Consider the following 15,547-nt stretch of genomic DNA (forward strand, 5'->3'; position numbering starts at 1 on the left):
CACTCAGCCTATTAGTGCTGCTTTCAGGGCACGTGAGAAAGATGGAAGACAAGTAAATGTTTGATTCTTTCATTTAGTTTTATTGATGATGTGGAGCTTCAGTATGTTCACACATTGATTTAGTAAGGTGTGTTACATGACTCTTGTTCAGTGATTTCATGTAAAGATTTAGTTTGTCCATATAATCACTGTTTCATCTGAGTCTCAGAAAGGCATTAATCATCTCCTCATTAGTATCATAATATTTACAATATATTTATATTGTTAGAGGGATATGACCTCATAAATGTAACTCTAGATTTCTTTGTTTCCACAGAGAGAACAAACCTCAGTGATAAAGGAAGGTCTGGTGATTTCTCTGTTGAGGCCCAGACAACAACACACAAACACATCAACACAAATATCCAACAAACATTTAGAGCTCAGAGAAGTTTCTATTTTCATGTGGAGAAATGTGAGTTTAGGTAAAGAAACATCATCATGAGCAGTGATCTCCTCCACGGCTCCAGCTCCACCTCAACAAACTCAAACATCAACACAACAAGAAATGACAAGAAAGTGATTAACTAAAATACAGATTTTAACGAACTGCACCTTCAATGATCTTTGTCTATTTGAGTTTACACAACTCTACTGTGACTTCATAATCAGTGAACCCAACTCCAGCATGTAGAGGCTGAGTGAATGTGGTCTGGACTCTGTGGAGGAGAGTCATGGTTTCAGAGACACTGTAGAAGGACAGAATACCTGCTCTGTGATCCAGGTACACTCCTACTCTGGAGGACTGAGGACCTGAGACTGGAGTCTGGATGTTGTTGAACCAAAATGTGAAAGTGTTGTTGTTACAATCTAATGCCCAAGATTTGTCATTGAGTCCAAATTTACATTGATCCCCCACCCCTGCTCTGCTGATATTCTTGTATGCAACTGCAACACGAACTCCTCTTCCTCTCCACTCCACCTCCCAGTAACAACGTCCAGTCAGACTCTCTCTACTCAGGACCTGAGGATATTTTGTGAATCTTTCTGGGTGACTAGAATAAGACTGATCTTTCCTTATCACTGTTACTCCCCTGCTCCCCTCAGATAATAACAGTTTGCTGTGTGCTGTGTTTGGGTCCACTGTGATTTCCTGTGAATATCTTAAGAAGTCAGCTCTGGTCCTGGGCTCTGCTGGTGACAGTAAAACATCCACTTGAGTCTCTGTCAGTGAGATGTTTGTCCATGTGTCTCTCAGAAGGTCCTGTAGTTTATCTCTGAGCTCTGACACAGCTGCTGTCACATCCTCAAAGTGTCTGAGAGGACGGATATTGATGCTGGATGAGTGTGTAGATGGACTGAGTGCTGACAGTGAGGGGTAGTTGTGTAGAAACTGGGTGTGATCCTCTGTGTGTGACAGCAGCTTCAGCTCAGCGTCTTTCCTCTTCAGCTCAGTGATCTCCTGCTCCAGCTTCTTCTCAAGCTCTTTGACTCCACTCACTTGAGTTTCCTGCTGGGATCTGATCTGCTGCTTCAGCTCAGAGCTTCTTTTCTCCATGAGACGGATCAGCTGAGTGAAGATCTTCTCACTGTCCTCCACTGCTTTATCAGCAGAGCCATTGATGGCCTCCACCTCCTGTTGAAGCACCTTCACATCTTTCTCTCTGTCCTGGATTCTCTGCTGGATTTTTTGTCGACTCAGCTCCAGCTCTCTCTGCCTCTCAGTCCTTTCTGCTGCAGCTGAGACTGTGTCGTGGCCTTTATGTTCATCCACAGGGCAGACAAGACAAATACACTTCTGATCAGTGCGGCAGAAAATCTTCAATACCTCATCATGACGAGAGCAGATGTTCTCCTGTAGATTCTTGGAGGGCTCCACCAGATTATGTTTTTTAAATGTAGGTGACTGAAAATGAGGCTGCAGGTGATTCTCACAGTAAGACGCCAAACATTGCAGACAGGACTTGACAGCTTTGAGTTTTCTCCCAGTGCAGACATCACAGGCCACATCTTCAGGTCCAGCATAGCAGTGATCAGCAGGAGCAGCTTGGAGTCCAGTCTTCTTCAGCTCCTCCACTAAAGCTGCTAACATGATGTTTTTCACCAGGACAGGCCTCAGTGTGAAGTTCTTCCTACACTGAGGACAGCTGTAGATTTTCTTCCCATCCTCTTCATCCCAGTGGGTTTTAATACAGCTGAAGCAGTAGCTGTGTCCACAGGGAATAGTCACTGGATCCTCCAGTGGATCCAGACAGATGGAACAAGAGAAGGCGTCCTGGTCCAGATGAACTCCTTTCTGTGCCATTTCACTTCACAGAGACGACGACTGTCTGAGTTTCTGTTGCTCGGAAGTGAAACTAGTTTGAGCTCTGATCTAAACAACATGTGTCTCTGCAGTGAACAGGGCCTGTCAGCTCCTCCTCTTCACCACCACATGTTGGTTCCACCCATCTTCAAACTGTAGATCTGATGGGGAGGGAACAAGGAAACACATGAACGGAAGTACAAATAGGGTTTGTCTGGGTTGTTTGAAAGGGGAGAACAGCTGTAGTTGGGTGCCTGCTGGACATTCATGTTGACAATTTCCAGTTCTGGACTGGATTCAAACCTGATGGTTCAGGAGAACTCATGTAACTCACCAGCTGGATCGACTTCTGCTTTGTAACACAGAGTGTTGTGCTGCTGGAAGAAGTCACTGACATAAGGCCATTGTTGTTCAAATAGTGTTGAGCACATACTCTCATTAGTACTTTTGATTAGTACAGATCTCCTCTATGGCAATAGTCTCATGCATCCCACCTCTGCGAGAAGATACCGGCCTATTTTTTTTTTCAATTAGCCCTCAAGTGTACTGAGACAAATATACCACAAAATGATGACATCAAATCATATAAAATGATAGAAAAACATAAAATCTATGGCTTGAATTATTTACAGAACAACTGCTATTTTTCTGTCAATAAATAAGTCAACTAATAATTGCATTTCTCCTGTTGGAAATATGATGGTTATTGTTGCAGTCGCATGTTGGCATGTGAAAATAATAATGCCTCTTCTGTATTGTTGTGAGATGTTTTATTTAAAGAACGTCAGAGCGGTCTGTGTCCATTTCTTTGCCTTTCTCCCTCATTCACAAGGTCTTTCCTGTCTGGGGCCTGTCAAGCATCACTTTTACCACTAGGTGGCGGTATAACCCTCTGTAGTTGATCACGTGTAAGCTCCTCTCATGTATGAGGTCTTCTAAGTCGAGTCCTGGGTATAGGGATTCATTAGGGTCCGGGCAGCTAAGCTGCCGGGACACTATTGTATTCCTAGGAATTCTTCTTCTTTCTTTCTTTCTTTCTTCTTCCAAGGAAGTCATACTTCCCATGGGCGAAAACTCACCAAACTTCACAGAAACATCCAAACCCATGCCAGATTCACTCAACTCCAAGGACATGTGCCCCCCCCTCCTAGGGGGGGCACAATAAGCGTTTAAATTTAAAAACTTTAAAAATTCCTACCAAACCAACGGTAGATGCTACAGTGTTGAAACTTCACCACAATGTAGCCTCAATACTGCTGAAACTTTTGTCCACTTAAACTCATTACAAATTATGAAGTCCATCACTCTGTTTTTTTCAATAACTGTAAAACTTTTAAAATGTATCTCCTCCCACAATTTTTGCTCAATTGTCACCAAACTTGCTACAGAGCATCTCCAGACTGTCCTCCACAAAACTTGTTTCTCGGATTTTTGATTAAGCAAAAATTGAGCCTACAGTGCATGAAAACGTTTGACTGTAAACACTACTGTAAACATATACCATCAAATTCTTGCTAAATACATTTTCAAACTTCCTGAAAAAAAATTAGAATATTTTGGAGTCATGGTTAATGAAGTTTGGCAAATATCAGAATTTTAATTCAAAAACTGAATTTTTGAGAACATTTTGAATTCTGCTCTCATGGGAACAACTGCAGCCAATGTGAGTGTGGAATTTTTAAACATCAGATTTTCTCTTATGAAGCAAAACACTTATCATTAAAAACAAATCACCAACATTTTCATGCTGTCAAGATGCAATTTATGTATTATCAGATTTTTGTTTAGATGACTGAATTTCTGAAATTTTGACCATTTCATCACAACAGCTGCCCGGGCACTGGCTCACCTGAGTGGATAAATGAAGCTACACAGCAGGTCTCACTACCAGCCAATTAGCTCAGCGAGTTAAGAGCTGGTTCTTGGTGTCAGAGGTTGTGGGTTCGAGACCCAGCAAGGGTGATGATGATGATGATGATGATGATGATGACAGATCAAAATGTCACATGTCCTCAAGCTGTTTTGCTGTCTAAATGCAATTTATGTATTAACAGATTTTTGTTTAGATAACAGAATTTCTGACTTTTTGACCATTTTTGAAATCTGCCTTTACAACAGCTGCCCGGGCACTGGCTCACCTGAGTGGATAAATGAAGCTACACAGCAGGTCTCACTACAAGCCAATTAGCTCAGCCAGTTAGGAGCTGGTTCTTGGTGTCAGAGGCTGTGGGTTCGAGTCCCAGCAAGGGTGATGATGATGATGATGACAGATCAAAATGTCAGTTGTCCTCAACACGAAACACAAGACAATTGTCCTAATGGTGGCACCACAGCAAGCTTCTAATTTTAAAAATCCAAATAGCTTGGACTGGACTATGTGCGAAGGCTCCTAACATCTTAGAGTCACAGTAGATGTTTAACAAATACATATCATTACCTCAAAAACTGATTTTTCTTTTTACTGTGGTTTCAAATCTGCCTACACGACAGTGAATGGCTTACTCAATTTGTGAAGCCACTGTTGAACTGCCACTTGTCAATTAGCTCAGTGCGATAGACAACGGTCTTTGGTTCCCGAGGTTGTGGGTTCAATCCTCAACTGGTCCAAATTGGACATTATAAGGACAACTGTCTTGTCTTCCTATTCTCCTGTTTGTTGCTCAGAATTGCCTAAATTTGCCCAAAAGTAGCCCGGACCCGACCCATCGCTGCGCAGCAGCTATAATTTTAGATTAGTTCTGGAGAGGAGAAAAACCCAAAGTGCTTGTAAAAAATTAAAATATGTTTGATAACAACAAGTATTACAAATAAAATGCTAAAATACAAATGTGTTCTTGTGTGTGAGTTTCTGTTTGTGTGGGTAGAAATAGTTTTTTTTATTGTAATGACTTCTGAGCAATAGTAATAGTATACCTAATAGAACACATCACTATGAATAAACAAATCTGGACAACAATACAAAACAGTTTACAGAGCGTTAATTAAGTGATTTTTCAGACATTATATCCCATTAAAAGTTGCATTCATCACATTAAATGTGTGTCATTTTGCCTCTTGTTTCCTTTGCTGTAGGAGGAGGTGTCGAGGATTTGTGGTTGTGTCTGTCAGCCACGTCGACATGCCGAAGAATATAAAAGAGCTTCATCTGGATTATTTTGAGGAAGCAATAGGCTAAGATAAGACAAAGTGAGATCTCTAGATCTCTGATCATTTTGATTTTGGGGGACACATCTCTTCATCTTGTTGAGTCTGTTCTCTCAGTCTCATCTGGCTTCACAATAAATGGGGAAAAATCACAGATAAAATGCCTCAGCTCACATTTGTAGATTGTTTTTGTTATTAGGCCCGAGCGGCGAGTAGCACTCGCCCGAGGGGCTATTGAAATCGCGCTGTTTATTATTCTTATTTATTATTCTTGCGGTCTTTAAACCCCAATTTGGCCCCTTTCCCCAACTCGAAAATGCGTGAATTTTTGGTGGGACGTCCGGCCTCATCCGAAATTCGATATTTTGTGGTGGTCGCACATGTCCGACGCGAAATGGCGAAATAGCGCCCCCTAGAAAGTTGAAAAAAGCCCATAGGGACTTTCGCTAACTTTGTCCTAGACCGACGAAATTCGGTACACTTATCTACCATACCCAGATATACAAAAAAGCCTCTTAATGTCATGGTGAAATCCCAACAGGAAGTCGGCCATTTTGATTTTGATTTTTCCCGCCTAAACTTAACTCCTCCCACAGCGTTCGCCCGATCAAGTTGAAATTAGGTATACCACATCTCCAGACCTAGCTGAGCTTATCTTGTGCTCCGTGAGTCCGTAGGTCAAAGGGCGTGGCTGCCAGCGCTCAATTCACTTTGGCGTGCTCGCCATGTACATACGAGTGGCTCTCACGCCCACATACTTCATCCAATCAACTTCAAACTTGCTGGACATGATGATGGCTCCGCCCTGAACGTCCCGATATATTAACTTCCCACGTAACTCATAGCGCCCCCCGGTGGTAACAGGAAGTGTACTAAAATTTGGAAAATGTACATAGTTTGCCCCATCAACTTCATTCCACTTCTAAAACATGCAGAACCAGTTGGTGAAGCTACATTATGAAGACTGTGAAGCTACGAGTAATGGCGTCCGTGTGGCGACGCGGTGACCATTCCTCGCCATGACAATACGTTTGCCCTTTGGATGGCTTTATTGAACTCGTATCAACATGAAAATTGGTACACAGGTCCAGGGTCACGACCTCAACGTCTCCATATGCTCATAGGCGATCTCACTCATTCGCCCCCTAGTGGAAACAGGAAGTGCCATATTTTACATCAACATTGTCCGATTTCCACGAAACCTCACATGTGTGATGAGGGACTGACCCTGAACACAGCTGCACGCACCCCATTACTGCCCCCTGGTGGACGAACCTTTAACTGCTCATAACTCCTTCATGCTTTGTCCGATTCACTCCAAACTTCACATGAGTGATGAGGGGCCGCCCCTGAACGCACCACACCACATGCGGTGACTGCCCCATGGTGGATGAACCAAACATTGCATTTTTGGCCTCCTTCCAGGTTTTTTCTCTCTTTCACCTTCGCGCCACGGCCCCCGCACGCCTCAGGCCCCCGCGGTCGCATGGGTCGAGCGAGGGCCGATCATCGCCGCTTGCGGCTTTAATTTTAGTTTGCTTTTCCCCCCTCAGGTGGGCAGTAACGGAGTTGAGGTACTATCCCTTCCGAAAACTGCAGATGTTGCACTTTAAGTAGCCTCTTCTTACCTGCCAGATCCTCTCTGCCCATCGTATGGTGACTGCCACACAAGAGAGCCTCAAAAGCGTTGCCAGAGATTTCACAACTGTAAAGGCAGCTGCAGACACATTTGTGAAATGGACAAATGAGAAACTGGAGGAGAGGGAAGACAACAGAGACATGGAAGTGGAGGCTGCACTACCGGAGAAGAGAGCCAGGAAGAGAAAAAGCAGGGCTGGAGAGATGGCTGAAGTCGATGAGGAACATATCAATACTGAGAAAGTATATGAGGTGAAAGTGCACAACATCATCCTGGACACAGCCATTGAGGCAATCCACAGACGTTTTGTCACACATGGCACTCTCCTTGCAGATTTGGCATGGCTGGACCCCAGGAACTTTGATCAGGTCAGAACTGTTTCTCTCCCTAGTAATGCACTTCAAAACCTCAGCACATGTCTCCTCAAATTTGACAGCAGGGCTACAGTAAATAACCTCCAGTCAGAACTGAAAAGTTTTGCTGGACAGTGGGACAGGCTTAAAGCATCACATGTGGATGAGTACAAGACCAGAACAGCAGTGGATGGATCTGCAGAATGGGAGGAAGAAAGTGAAATTGTGACCAAAAGCTGTGATTCATGCAAAAATTGCCCACTGTGCTGCTATCAAACACTCAGGCGGTTCAACACGCTATCAGATGCCTATCGTCTCCTTGGGCTTGCATACAAGTACCTGCTGACCCTCTCCCTGACTCAGGTGGCCTGTGAAAGAACATTCTCAACACTCAAGTTCATCAAAAGCAGACTCCGAAGCAGCCTGTCCACAAACAAGCTGGAGATGTTTATGCTGAAGGCCACTGAAAAGGACATTCTCATGTCATTGGACTCAGACATGGTCATTGACAGGGTAGCTGAGAAGAGTGAGCTGTTGAGAAAACTGCTTTTGTAGCCTGATGAGGTAAAATAAAATGATCAAAACACTCATTATAATGTGTCAGATAAGATTAGATTAAACTTAATTGTCATTGCACAAAGTACAGTCAAAAGAAAAAGTTTTGCATCTAAGTGCAAACAAGTTAAGTGCTCAGAAAATAAAGCGTAGCGTTAGTTCTGGAAGACCACAATGTTATGCTCTAAATCAGCATCAAAAGTGTAGCCAATCAGCTGATGGCTCAGCTGACTCTCTGTGGCCGCTTGGAATTGCATTCGGAGCGTGCTATTTAAACTGCTTTAGCCCGACGTCACCTCCCTTGCTGCTGCTTCCTCTGCTGGCTTCTTTGCAACCCACCTCCACCCCAGCTCCTCCCCTTATCTGTCATGAACCTAATCATTGTGTCTTGTTAGTTGCTCTGCTCTGTCTGGGTTTTCTTTGCTGCTGCGCTCCCTGCTTATGCCGTTGATGATGGCTCATGAAGGGCAGGAAGGTGTGCTCTTCCTGCCTCAGGCTTTCCATGCAAGCGCCTGTCAATAATAAAATGTAATATTCATCTCATCTCTGTTCCTCTCTGTCCTACTTTCAGGAATCCCATCACATGCTGTTCATGTTTATTCTGGAGGTTCACTAGACCATGCTGCCTTTTGGGTTCCTCTAAGTAAGTATTGTATAGAATATGTGATTCAACTAAGATACCAGTAGTGTGATCATCTGAGCAAGTCCATCAAGTGTTAATTATTCTCACCTTTCTCTGTCTGTTTCTTTTCACTTTTTAAAGGTTGCCATATTTGAGGTCAAAGGTGACTGTTTATTGAAGTGGTGAGTACATAGTCTGTGAAAATATCACTCACCACAATCTGTCAATTATAAAATTTAATATTCATCTCATCTCTGTTTCTCTCTGTCCAACTTTCAGGAATCCCATCATACATTGTTTGTTAAAGAGGTTCCTCTAAGTAAGTACTGTATAGAATATGTGATTCAACTATTTTTTTTCTAGTGTAAAGATACCTGTAGTGTGATCATCTGAGCAAGTCCATCAAGTGTTAATTATTCTCACCTTTCTCTGTTTCCTTTCACTTTTTAAAGGTTGCTATATTTGAGGTCAAAGGTGACTGTTTATTGAAGTGGTTCAGGGATCCCATCATACATTGTTTGTTAAAGAGGTTTCTCTAAGTAAGTACTGTATAGAATATGTGATTCAACTATGTTCCCACATTTTTCTAGTGTAAAGATACCAGTAGTGTGATCATATAAGTAAGTCCATCAAGTGTTATTCTGTCTCACCTTTCTCTGTCTGTTTCTTTTCACTTTTTAAAGGTTGCCATATTTGAGGTCAAAGGTGACTGTTTATTGAAGTGGTGAGTACATAGTCTGTGAAAATATCACTCAATCACAATCTGTCAATTATAAAATTTAATATTCATCTCATCTCTGTTCCTCTCTGTCATATTTTTCAGGAATCCCATCATACATTGTTTGTTAAAGAGGTTTCTCTAAGTAAGTACTGTATAGAATATGTGATTCAACTATTTTTTTCTAGTGTAAAGATACCAGTAGTGTGATCATCTGAGCAAGTCCATCAAGTGTTAATTATTCTCACCTTTCTCTGTCTGTTTCCTTTCACTTTTTAAAGGTTGCCATATTTGAGGTCAAAGGTGACTGTTTATTGAAGTAGTGAGTACATAGTCTGTAAAAAATATCACTCAATCACAATCTGTCAATAATAAAATGTAATATTCATCTCATCTCTGTTCCTCTCTGTCCTACTTTCAGGAATCCCATCACATGCTGTTCATGTTTATTCTGGAGGTTCACTAGACCATGCTGCCTTTTGGGTTCCTCTAAGTAAGTACTGTATAGAATATGTGATTCAACTAAGATACCAGTAGTGTGATCATCTGAGCAAGTCCATCAAGTGTTAATTATTCTCACCTTTCTCTGTCTGTTTCTTTTCACTTTTTAAAGGTTGCCATATTTGAGGTCAAAGGTGACTGTTTATTGAAGTGGTGAGTACATAGTCTGTGAAAATATCACTCAATCACAATCTGTCAATTATAAAATTTAATATTCATCTCATCTCTGTTTCTCTCTGTCCAACTTTCAGGAATCCCATCATACATTGTTTGTTAAAGAGGTTCCTCTAAGTAAGTAGCTACTGTATAGAATATGTGATTCAACTATTTTTTCTAGTGTAAAGATACCTGTAGTGTGATCATCTGAGCAAGTCCATCAAGTGTTAATTATTCTCACCTTTCTCTGTCTGTTTCCTTTCACTTTTTAAAGGTTGCCATATTTGAGGTCAAAGGTGACTGTTTATTGAAGTGGTTCAGGAATCCCATCATACAATGTTTGTTAAAGAGGTTCCTCTAAGTAAGAACTGTATAGAATATGTGATTCAACTATGTTCCCACATTTTTCTAGTGTAAAGATACCAGTAGTGTGATCATATAAGTAAGTCCATTAAGTGTTATTCTGTCTCACCTTTCTCTCTTTGTCTCCTTTCACTCTTTAAAGCTTTGTTAATGGATCTATTTACCTGTGGATTTGCCTGTGATATTTGATATGTCTGGGTTGTTGAATATTTGTTATTTTTCTATATATTGTTACATTTTTCTACATATTTCTATTTTTCTAATGTCTGCAATTTGTTATTTGTCTCGAATGTTAATACTGATCAATCAAGTGATTAACCACACCTGTGAGTATTTAAATGCATCACTTCCTGCTGTATTTTGCACACTGAGGAAGACGTTGTCGAAACCGGTTTGTGCATGTTAAGCGCCGACGCAGTATGTAATAAAGGACAATGAGAAGGACACGAGTGCTGCTGGCCTTTCTTCTGTTTCTTTAAGTTTATCTTTCGTCCGTGCACCTCTTTAGTTTGTTCCTGAGAGTTTTGTTGGAGAGTGGGTGTTTTTCTTTGTTTTTTACTCTTTAAAGCTTACTATGTTTGAGGCATGCTGTGCTGTCTTTTGGTGGTAAATAAATAGTTTGTGCAAATATCACTAAATCTGTCATTTATTAATATTCATCAATGATCATGTCTGACCTCAATTCCTCTCTGTCCTAATTTCAAGATCCCATCATATGTTGTACACTGTTCAGGAGGTTAACTAGATCAAGCAGCATTTTGGTTTCTGCTAAGCACTGTATAGAATAACGGGACTGGGAGGATGGTTTAAGTTCATTAGACAAGTGCATACACTAACAAGACAGTGTACAAGCAGTGTCACAAGAAGGTTTGTTTTCATTCATAGGCTTCATTGTCTTTCCATCAATACCTGGTGGGCCGGTCTCAGCTCAAAATGCCCGGGCCGATTTTTTATCCCAGTCCAGCCCTGGCTGTAGACACCTGACACAATCCCCCTCCCCCTCCCCCTCCGTGATTCGCACTATGGAGTGGTACCTGCAGCCGCCGCAAGCACGGACGCTGTGACCCGGGTCTGAAGCATGACGAGCTAATACCCCCCCCCTGCTGCAATGCACTAGTTTTCTGCACCGCAGTACACAAAAACAAGCTCAGCTGGTTTAATTTTTTGTTTGTTTGTTTTTTTTTAATAATACCCTGGTGAAAAAAAGTGTACTTTATTGTATTTCAAGTATATTTGTATTTTGAATAGTATATTGAAAATGTAATTATACAAATTGTACTTTATATAAATATATAAAAATTACACTAACATCACACTTTCACGCTAACACTTTTAACACACTTGAAAATAATTATACTATATTACACTTTATAGAAATATATTAAAATAAAATATACTTAAAGTGAAATTTATGTGTAATTTCTAAAGTGTACTTATTTGAAATTTGTTTTCACACATACTTTTGATATATTTTAAAATGTATGCTAAAATTGTCATTGTAAAATACAATGATAACATATTTTGAAAGTATACATTTTAATATCAACTCTGTAATATTAAGTTTGAGTGTATTTTAAGTTACATTTGAGTTTAATTATAAAGTGAAGTTATTTATGCTTGTAGCCTACTTCAGGACATTTTGGAAAGTGGTATTAGCCTATGCACCTAAACCCGTTTATTAAATTTTGTGCTGTGTGTTTGGCAAAAAAAAAAAAAGATAGGCTACAACCTTACACGCATGAAATCACATGAAACAATACACTTAATTAACACTTAACAATCATCCACAAGAGCGTTGTAGAGTTGTTGGATTGTGTGTTTGATAGTCTCTGAGCAGCTCATGTCTCTGCCCCGCCGATCTAAAAACAGCTTTAGGTTACCGTCAATTACAGTAAAAGTAACAAACCCTATCCCTAAGACTAGGGATTAACGGGCAAATCTGCCAAAATGTTGAAATATCCCTTTAAGCACATTGTTTTAATGTTATAATGTCTGTTGTAACCAAGGTTAAAAGTCTGTATTAAAAATTAGTTGATTGCATATTAAAACAGCTGAATTCATATTTAAAAAGTTAATTAATAAATACTAAGTTATGTTAATAATTAAAAACAGATACTTACCTATAAAAAGAAATTGAACAGTGATAAAATATTTTTTTATACGTTTATTTTGAAAGAGATTGGCTGGAGATTAGAGAGATGAGCTGTCAGCCAATCGGGAAGAAGCTCCCGCCCCTTGACCTGCTCAGAACAAGGTTCACTTCCTCCGGAGCCGTTGTCAGGAGAGCGAGCAGCCCCGCATCGAGCACGACACTTAGCTTGTGAAGAGGAGACACTAGTAAAAGTTGATAAAAGTGATTAAAAACTACGGGATAACTCCGGTGACGCCCTGGACCTGTGAGAGTGAAGCTAGAGGGACCCGACATCTCCAACAAGAAGAAAACGCATCGGTGAGAAATCGTTTTTTCCATGCTAAATGCTAACCGCCAGTGCTAATCAGTGCTAATACCAGAGACCTTACCCACTCGTGTGAATCACTAGCGTTAAAGCTAGCACTAGCTTCATTTTGAAGGTGCAATATGAGACGTTTTGAGAATTTGTTGCACACTGAACTGTAAAATCTAATGATTTAGCACAGTATCTGCGTTTTTAGCACGCCGAGTCACTATTTTATGCTAAGACATGGCAGAAGGTGCACACTGTACGTCTTCTTACTGGTATTAATATTATATTTGCATGCTTATTACTATGTGAAGACGTTATTTTTATATTATTGATGTGGAGAAGTTATTTTAATAACTTAATCTCTGATATTTTGAGAATGTTGCTATGATATTATTGGGTGTGGTGTCATATTACAATGTTTATTCAGTTAGAAATATTCTCTGTGAATTGAGTGGATTTAACATGATTTATATATTGTATTTCATGATTGAGAGTTGAGAGAATTAAGAGAATGTTCTGACATTACTCATCATAGGTCAGGTTTTCCTGTTGGATCCTTTGAACCTTGGACCTACCCGGATGTTGGAACCTGGATCGAGACGTTTGATGGCGAACCACAGCCTGGAGGACAACTAGAGATATGGTGCCCGCAAAGAATCAAGAACCTGGATCCTTTCATCACTTCATTACACACACACACACATACACATATCCAACACATTCAACCATGCGGTAGGATAGATCCTCTTCACTTCCTCAGTGGACTGAACATTTCATACTGGGAGTGACTGAAAAAAGAGGTGACTTGAACTTTCAAACATAGCTGCAATTTTTTTTTTTTTTATGTTCCTACTTACCTGGGTAAGAATTGTGTTACACTGTGTATGTACATGTGTTTTGCTTATCCTTCTTTAAAGGACAATTCCAGGCAAATTCAACTTGAGGGTGTATGTTCTTATCATTTTAAGTCTAAAAGAAGGAATGTGAAGATTTTCAGTTTAACGTCTCCTGTTTTGCGGTAGCTGCGTCTGTCCCCGCATCGCTACGGCAGCAATGAATGGGAGTGGATGCAAGTTCCGCTGGTTAGGCTGTTTACATCCCTCAAAGCCGCAATTTTTTTCCACAGACAGCGTCAGATGGTTACTCAAACATGCACTGAGAAGTTTCTTTACTTCAAGCAAGCCGACATGCTTGTAAAACTAGATCTAAATTCAAAGTCTCACGCGAGACCCTGTTGCCGTGCTCGGTGCATTCAGGGGTAGTCAGAAAGCTACCGTTTGTGTCATAAACACAGGAATATCGACTCTTGACTTGCTTCAAGTAAAAAAAAACGTATCGGCGCATGTTTGAGTCGCAACCTGACGCTGTCTGTTGAAAAAAATGTACACTTGAAGCAAGTAAAGAGTTGATATTCCTGTGTTTATGACACAAAAGGTAGCTCCTACTGCACCTGAATGCACCGAGCACGGCAGCAGGGTCTCGCACAAGACTTTGAATTAGATCTAGTTTTACAAGCATGTCGGCTTGCTTGAAGTAAATAAACTTCTCGGTACATGTTTGAGTCGCCATCTGACGCTGTCTGTGGAAAAAAATCTGAAAAAAATGCGGCTTTGAGGGATGTAAACAGGCTAACCAGCGGAACTTGCATCCACTCCCATTCATTGCTGCCGTAGCGATGCGGGGACAGACCAAGCTACCGCAAAACAGGAGCGATTAAACTGAAAATCTTCACATTCCTTCTTTTAGACCCAAAATGATAGGAACATACACCCCCAAGTTGAATTCACCTGGAATTGTCCTTAAAGGTTTATTTGTAATGTTTAGGTCTGCTGCCTGAAATAAACCTATTTCTATTTTCTATTTCCTATGTACGAAAGAAGCAATATTTGAAAATGTGTTATTAAAGTTTTCCTTTGAAAATGTTTAAAAGCCATATGTAAATGTTTATACATTTAGAGATAGTACAAGTTTCTGTATTATTTGCAATGTATTATTATAATTTGGATGTGGTTTAAATACATTAAAGTATGTTTTTTTACCTGGAAGTAGTCCCACAAGTCTTTCAGCCTTTAGTATACTTGTAACACATTTGCATGAAGGTAGAAAGTAGTATACTAAAAGTATTATTAAGTATATTTTTAATACACTAACATCTAATTTTTAATGTACTTATAATACAAACAAAGTACACTTTAATTTAACTAATTAGGCATGTATTAGTACATGAAATGTCATGTACTTAAAGTGCACTAAATATACTTTAAGTTGTTCCACTTTAGTACACAAAAGTACACTAAATACACTTTAAGTTGAGCTTTTCTACAACTTAATTACAATTTAAATATACTTAACACAAAATTAGTTGTTCCAATTTAGCACTCTTCAAGTTAACTAATCTTAAACACACTTGAAATATAATGATGATTAGTGCGGCTTGAAGTACACAAAAGTATGCTAAATTTTAGTACACTTAGTACATTAATTTTTCACCAGGGTAATAAAAATAAAAATAAATCACCAAAATATTCCTACGCCGGAGGTCTTCATGCCCTGAAAATTGAATAGAGCCTGGTTGCACCAAAAATACCACTTTTTTTCTAGAAAGCAGAGAAAAACGCATTTTTGTGAAAGAGAGTCTCTCAAGAAAAACAGTGATTTATCCGTTTTAATTTTGGCTTCAAAAACATGTAAGACATCTTCATTTCACATGTTTTTTCATTGCCCCCCCCCCCCCCCAAAAAAAAACTAACTAACATACAACAAGTACG

General features: G+C 40.0%; 1 protein-coding gene across 1 annotated transcript; it reads right to left on the reverse strand.

Moving 5' to 3' along the window:
* Positions 1 to 287: 287 nt before the first annotated feature.
* LOC146970062 (tripartite motif-containing protein 16-like) lies at positions 288 to 2,309 on the reverse strand. The gene has a single exon (XM_085806058.1). It carries the CDS (start codon positions 2,282 to 2,284, stop codon positions 611 to 613), a length of 1,674 nt encoding a protein of 557 aa, XP_085662184.1. The 5' UTR covers positions 2,285 to 2,309; the 3' UTR covers positions 288 to 610.
* Between the last annotated feature and the right edge of the window lie 13,238 nt (positions 2,310 to 15,547).

This window comes from Trachurus japonicus, chromosome 17, assembly GCF_045865225.1.
Source record: "Trachurus japonicus isolate A0001 chromosome 17, Traja_1.0".
NCBI lineage: Eukaryota > Metazoa > Chordata > Actinopteri > Carangiformes > Carangidae > Trachurus > Trachurus japonicus.

Bases quoted from the DNA above. Each gene is read 5' to 3' on its own strand.
- LOC146970062 (XM_085806058.1), bottom strand. From the start codon at position 2,284: ATGGCACAGAAAGGAGTTCATCTGGACCAGGACGCCTTCTCTTGTTCC.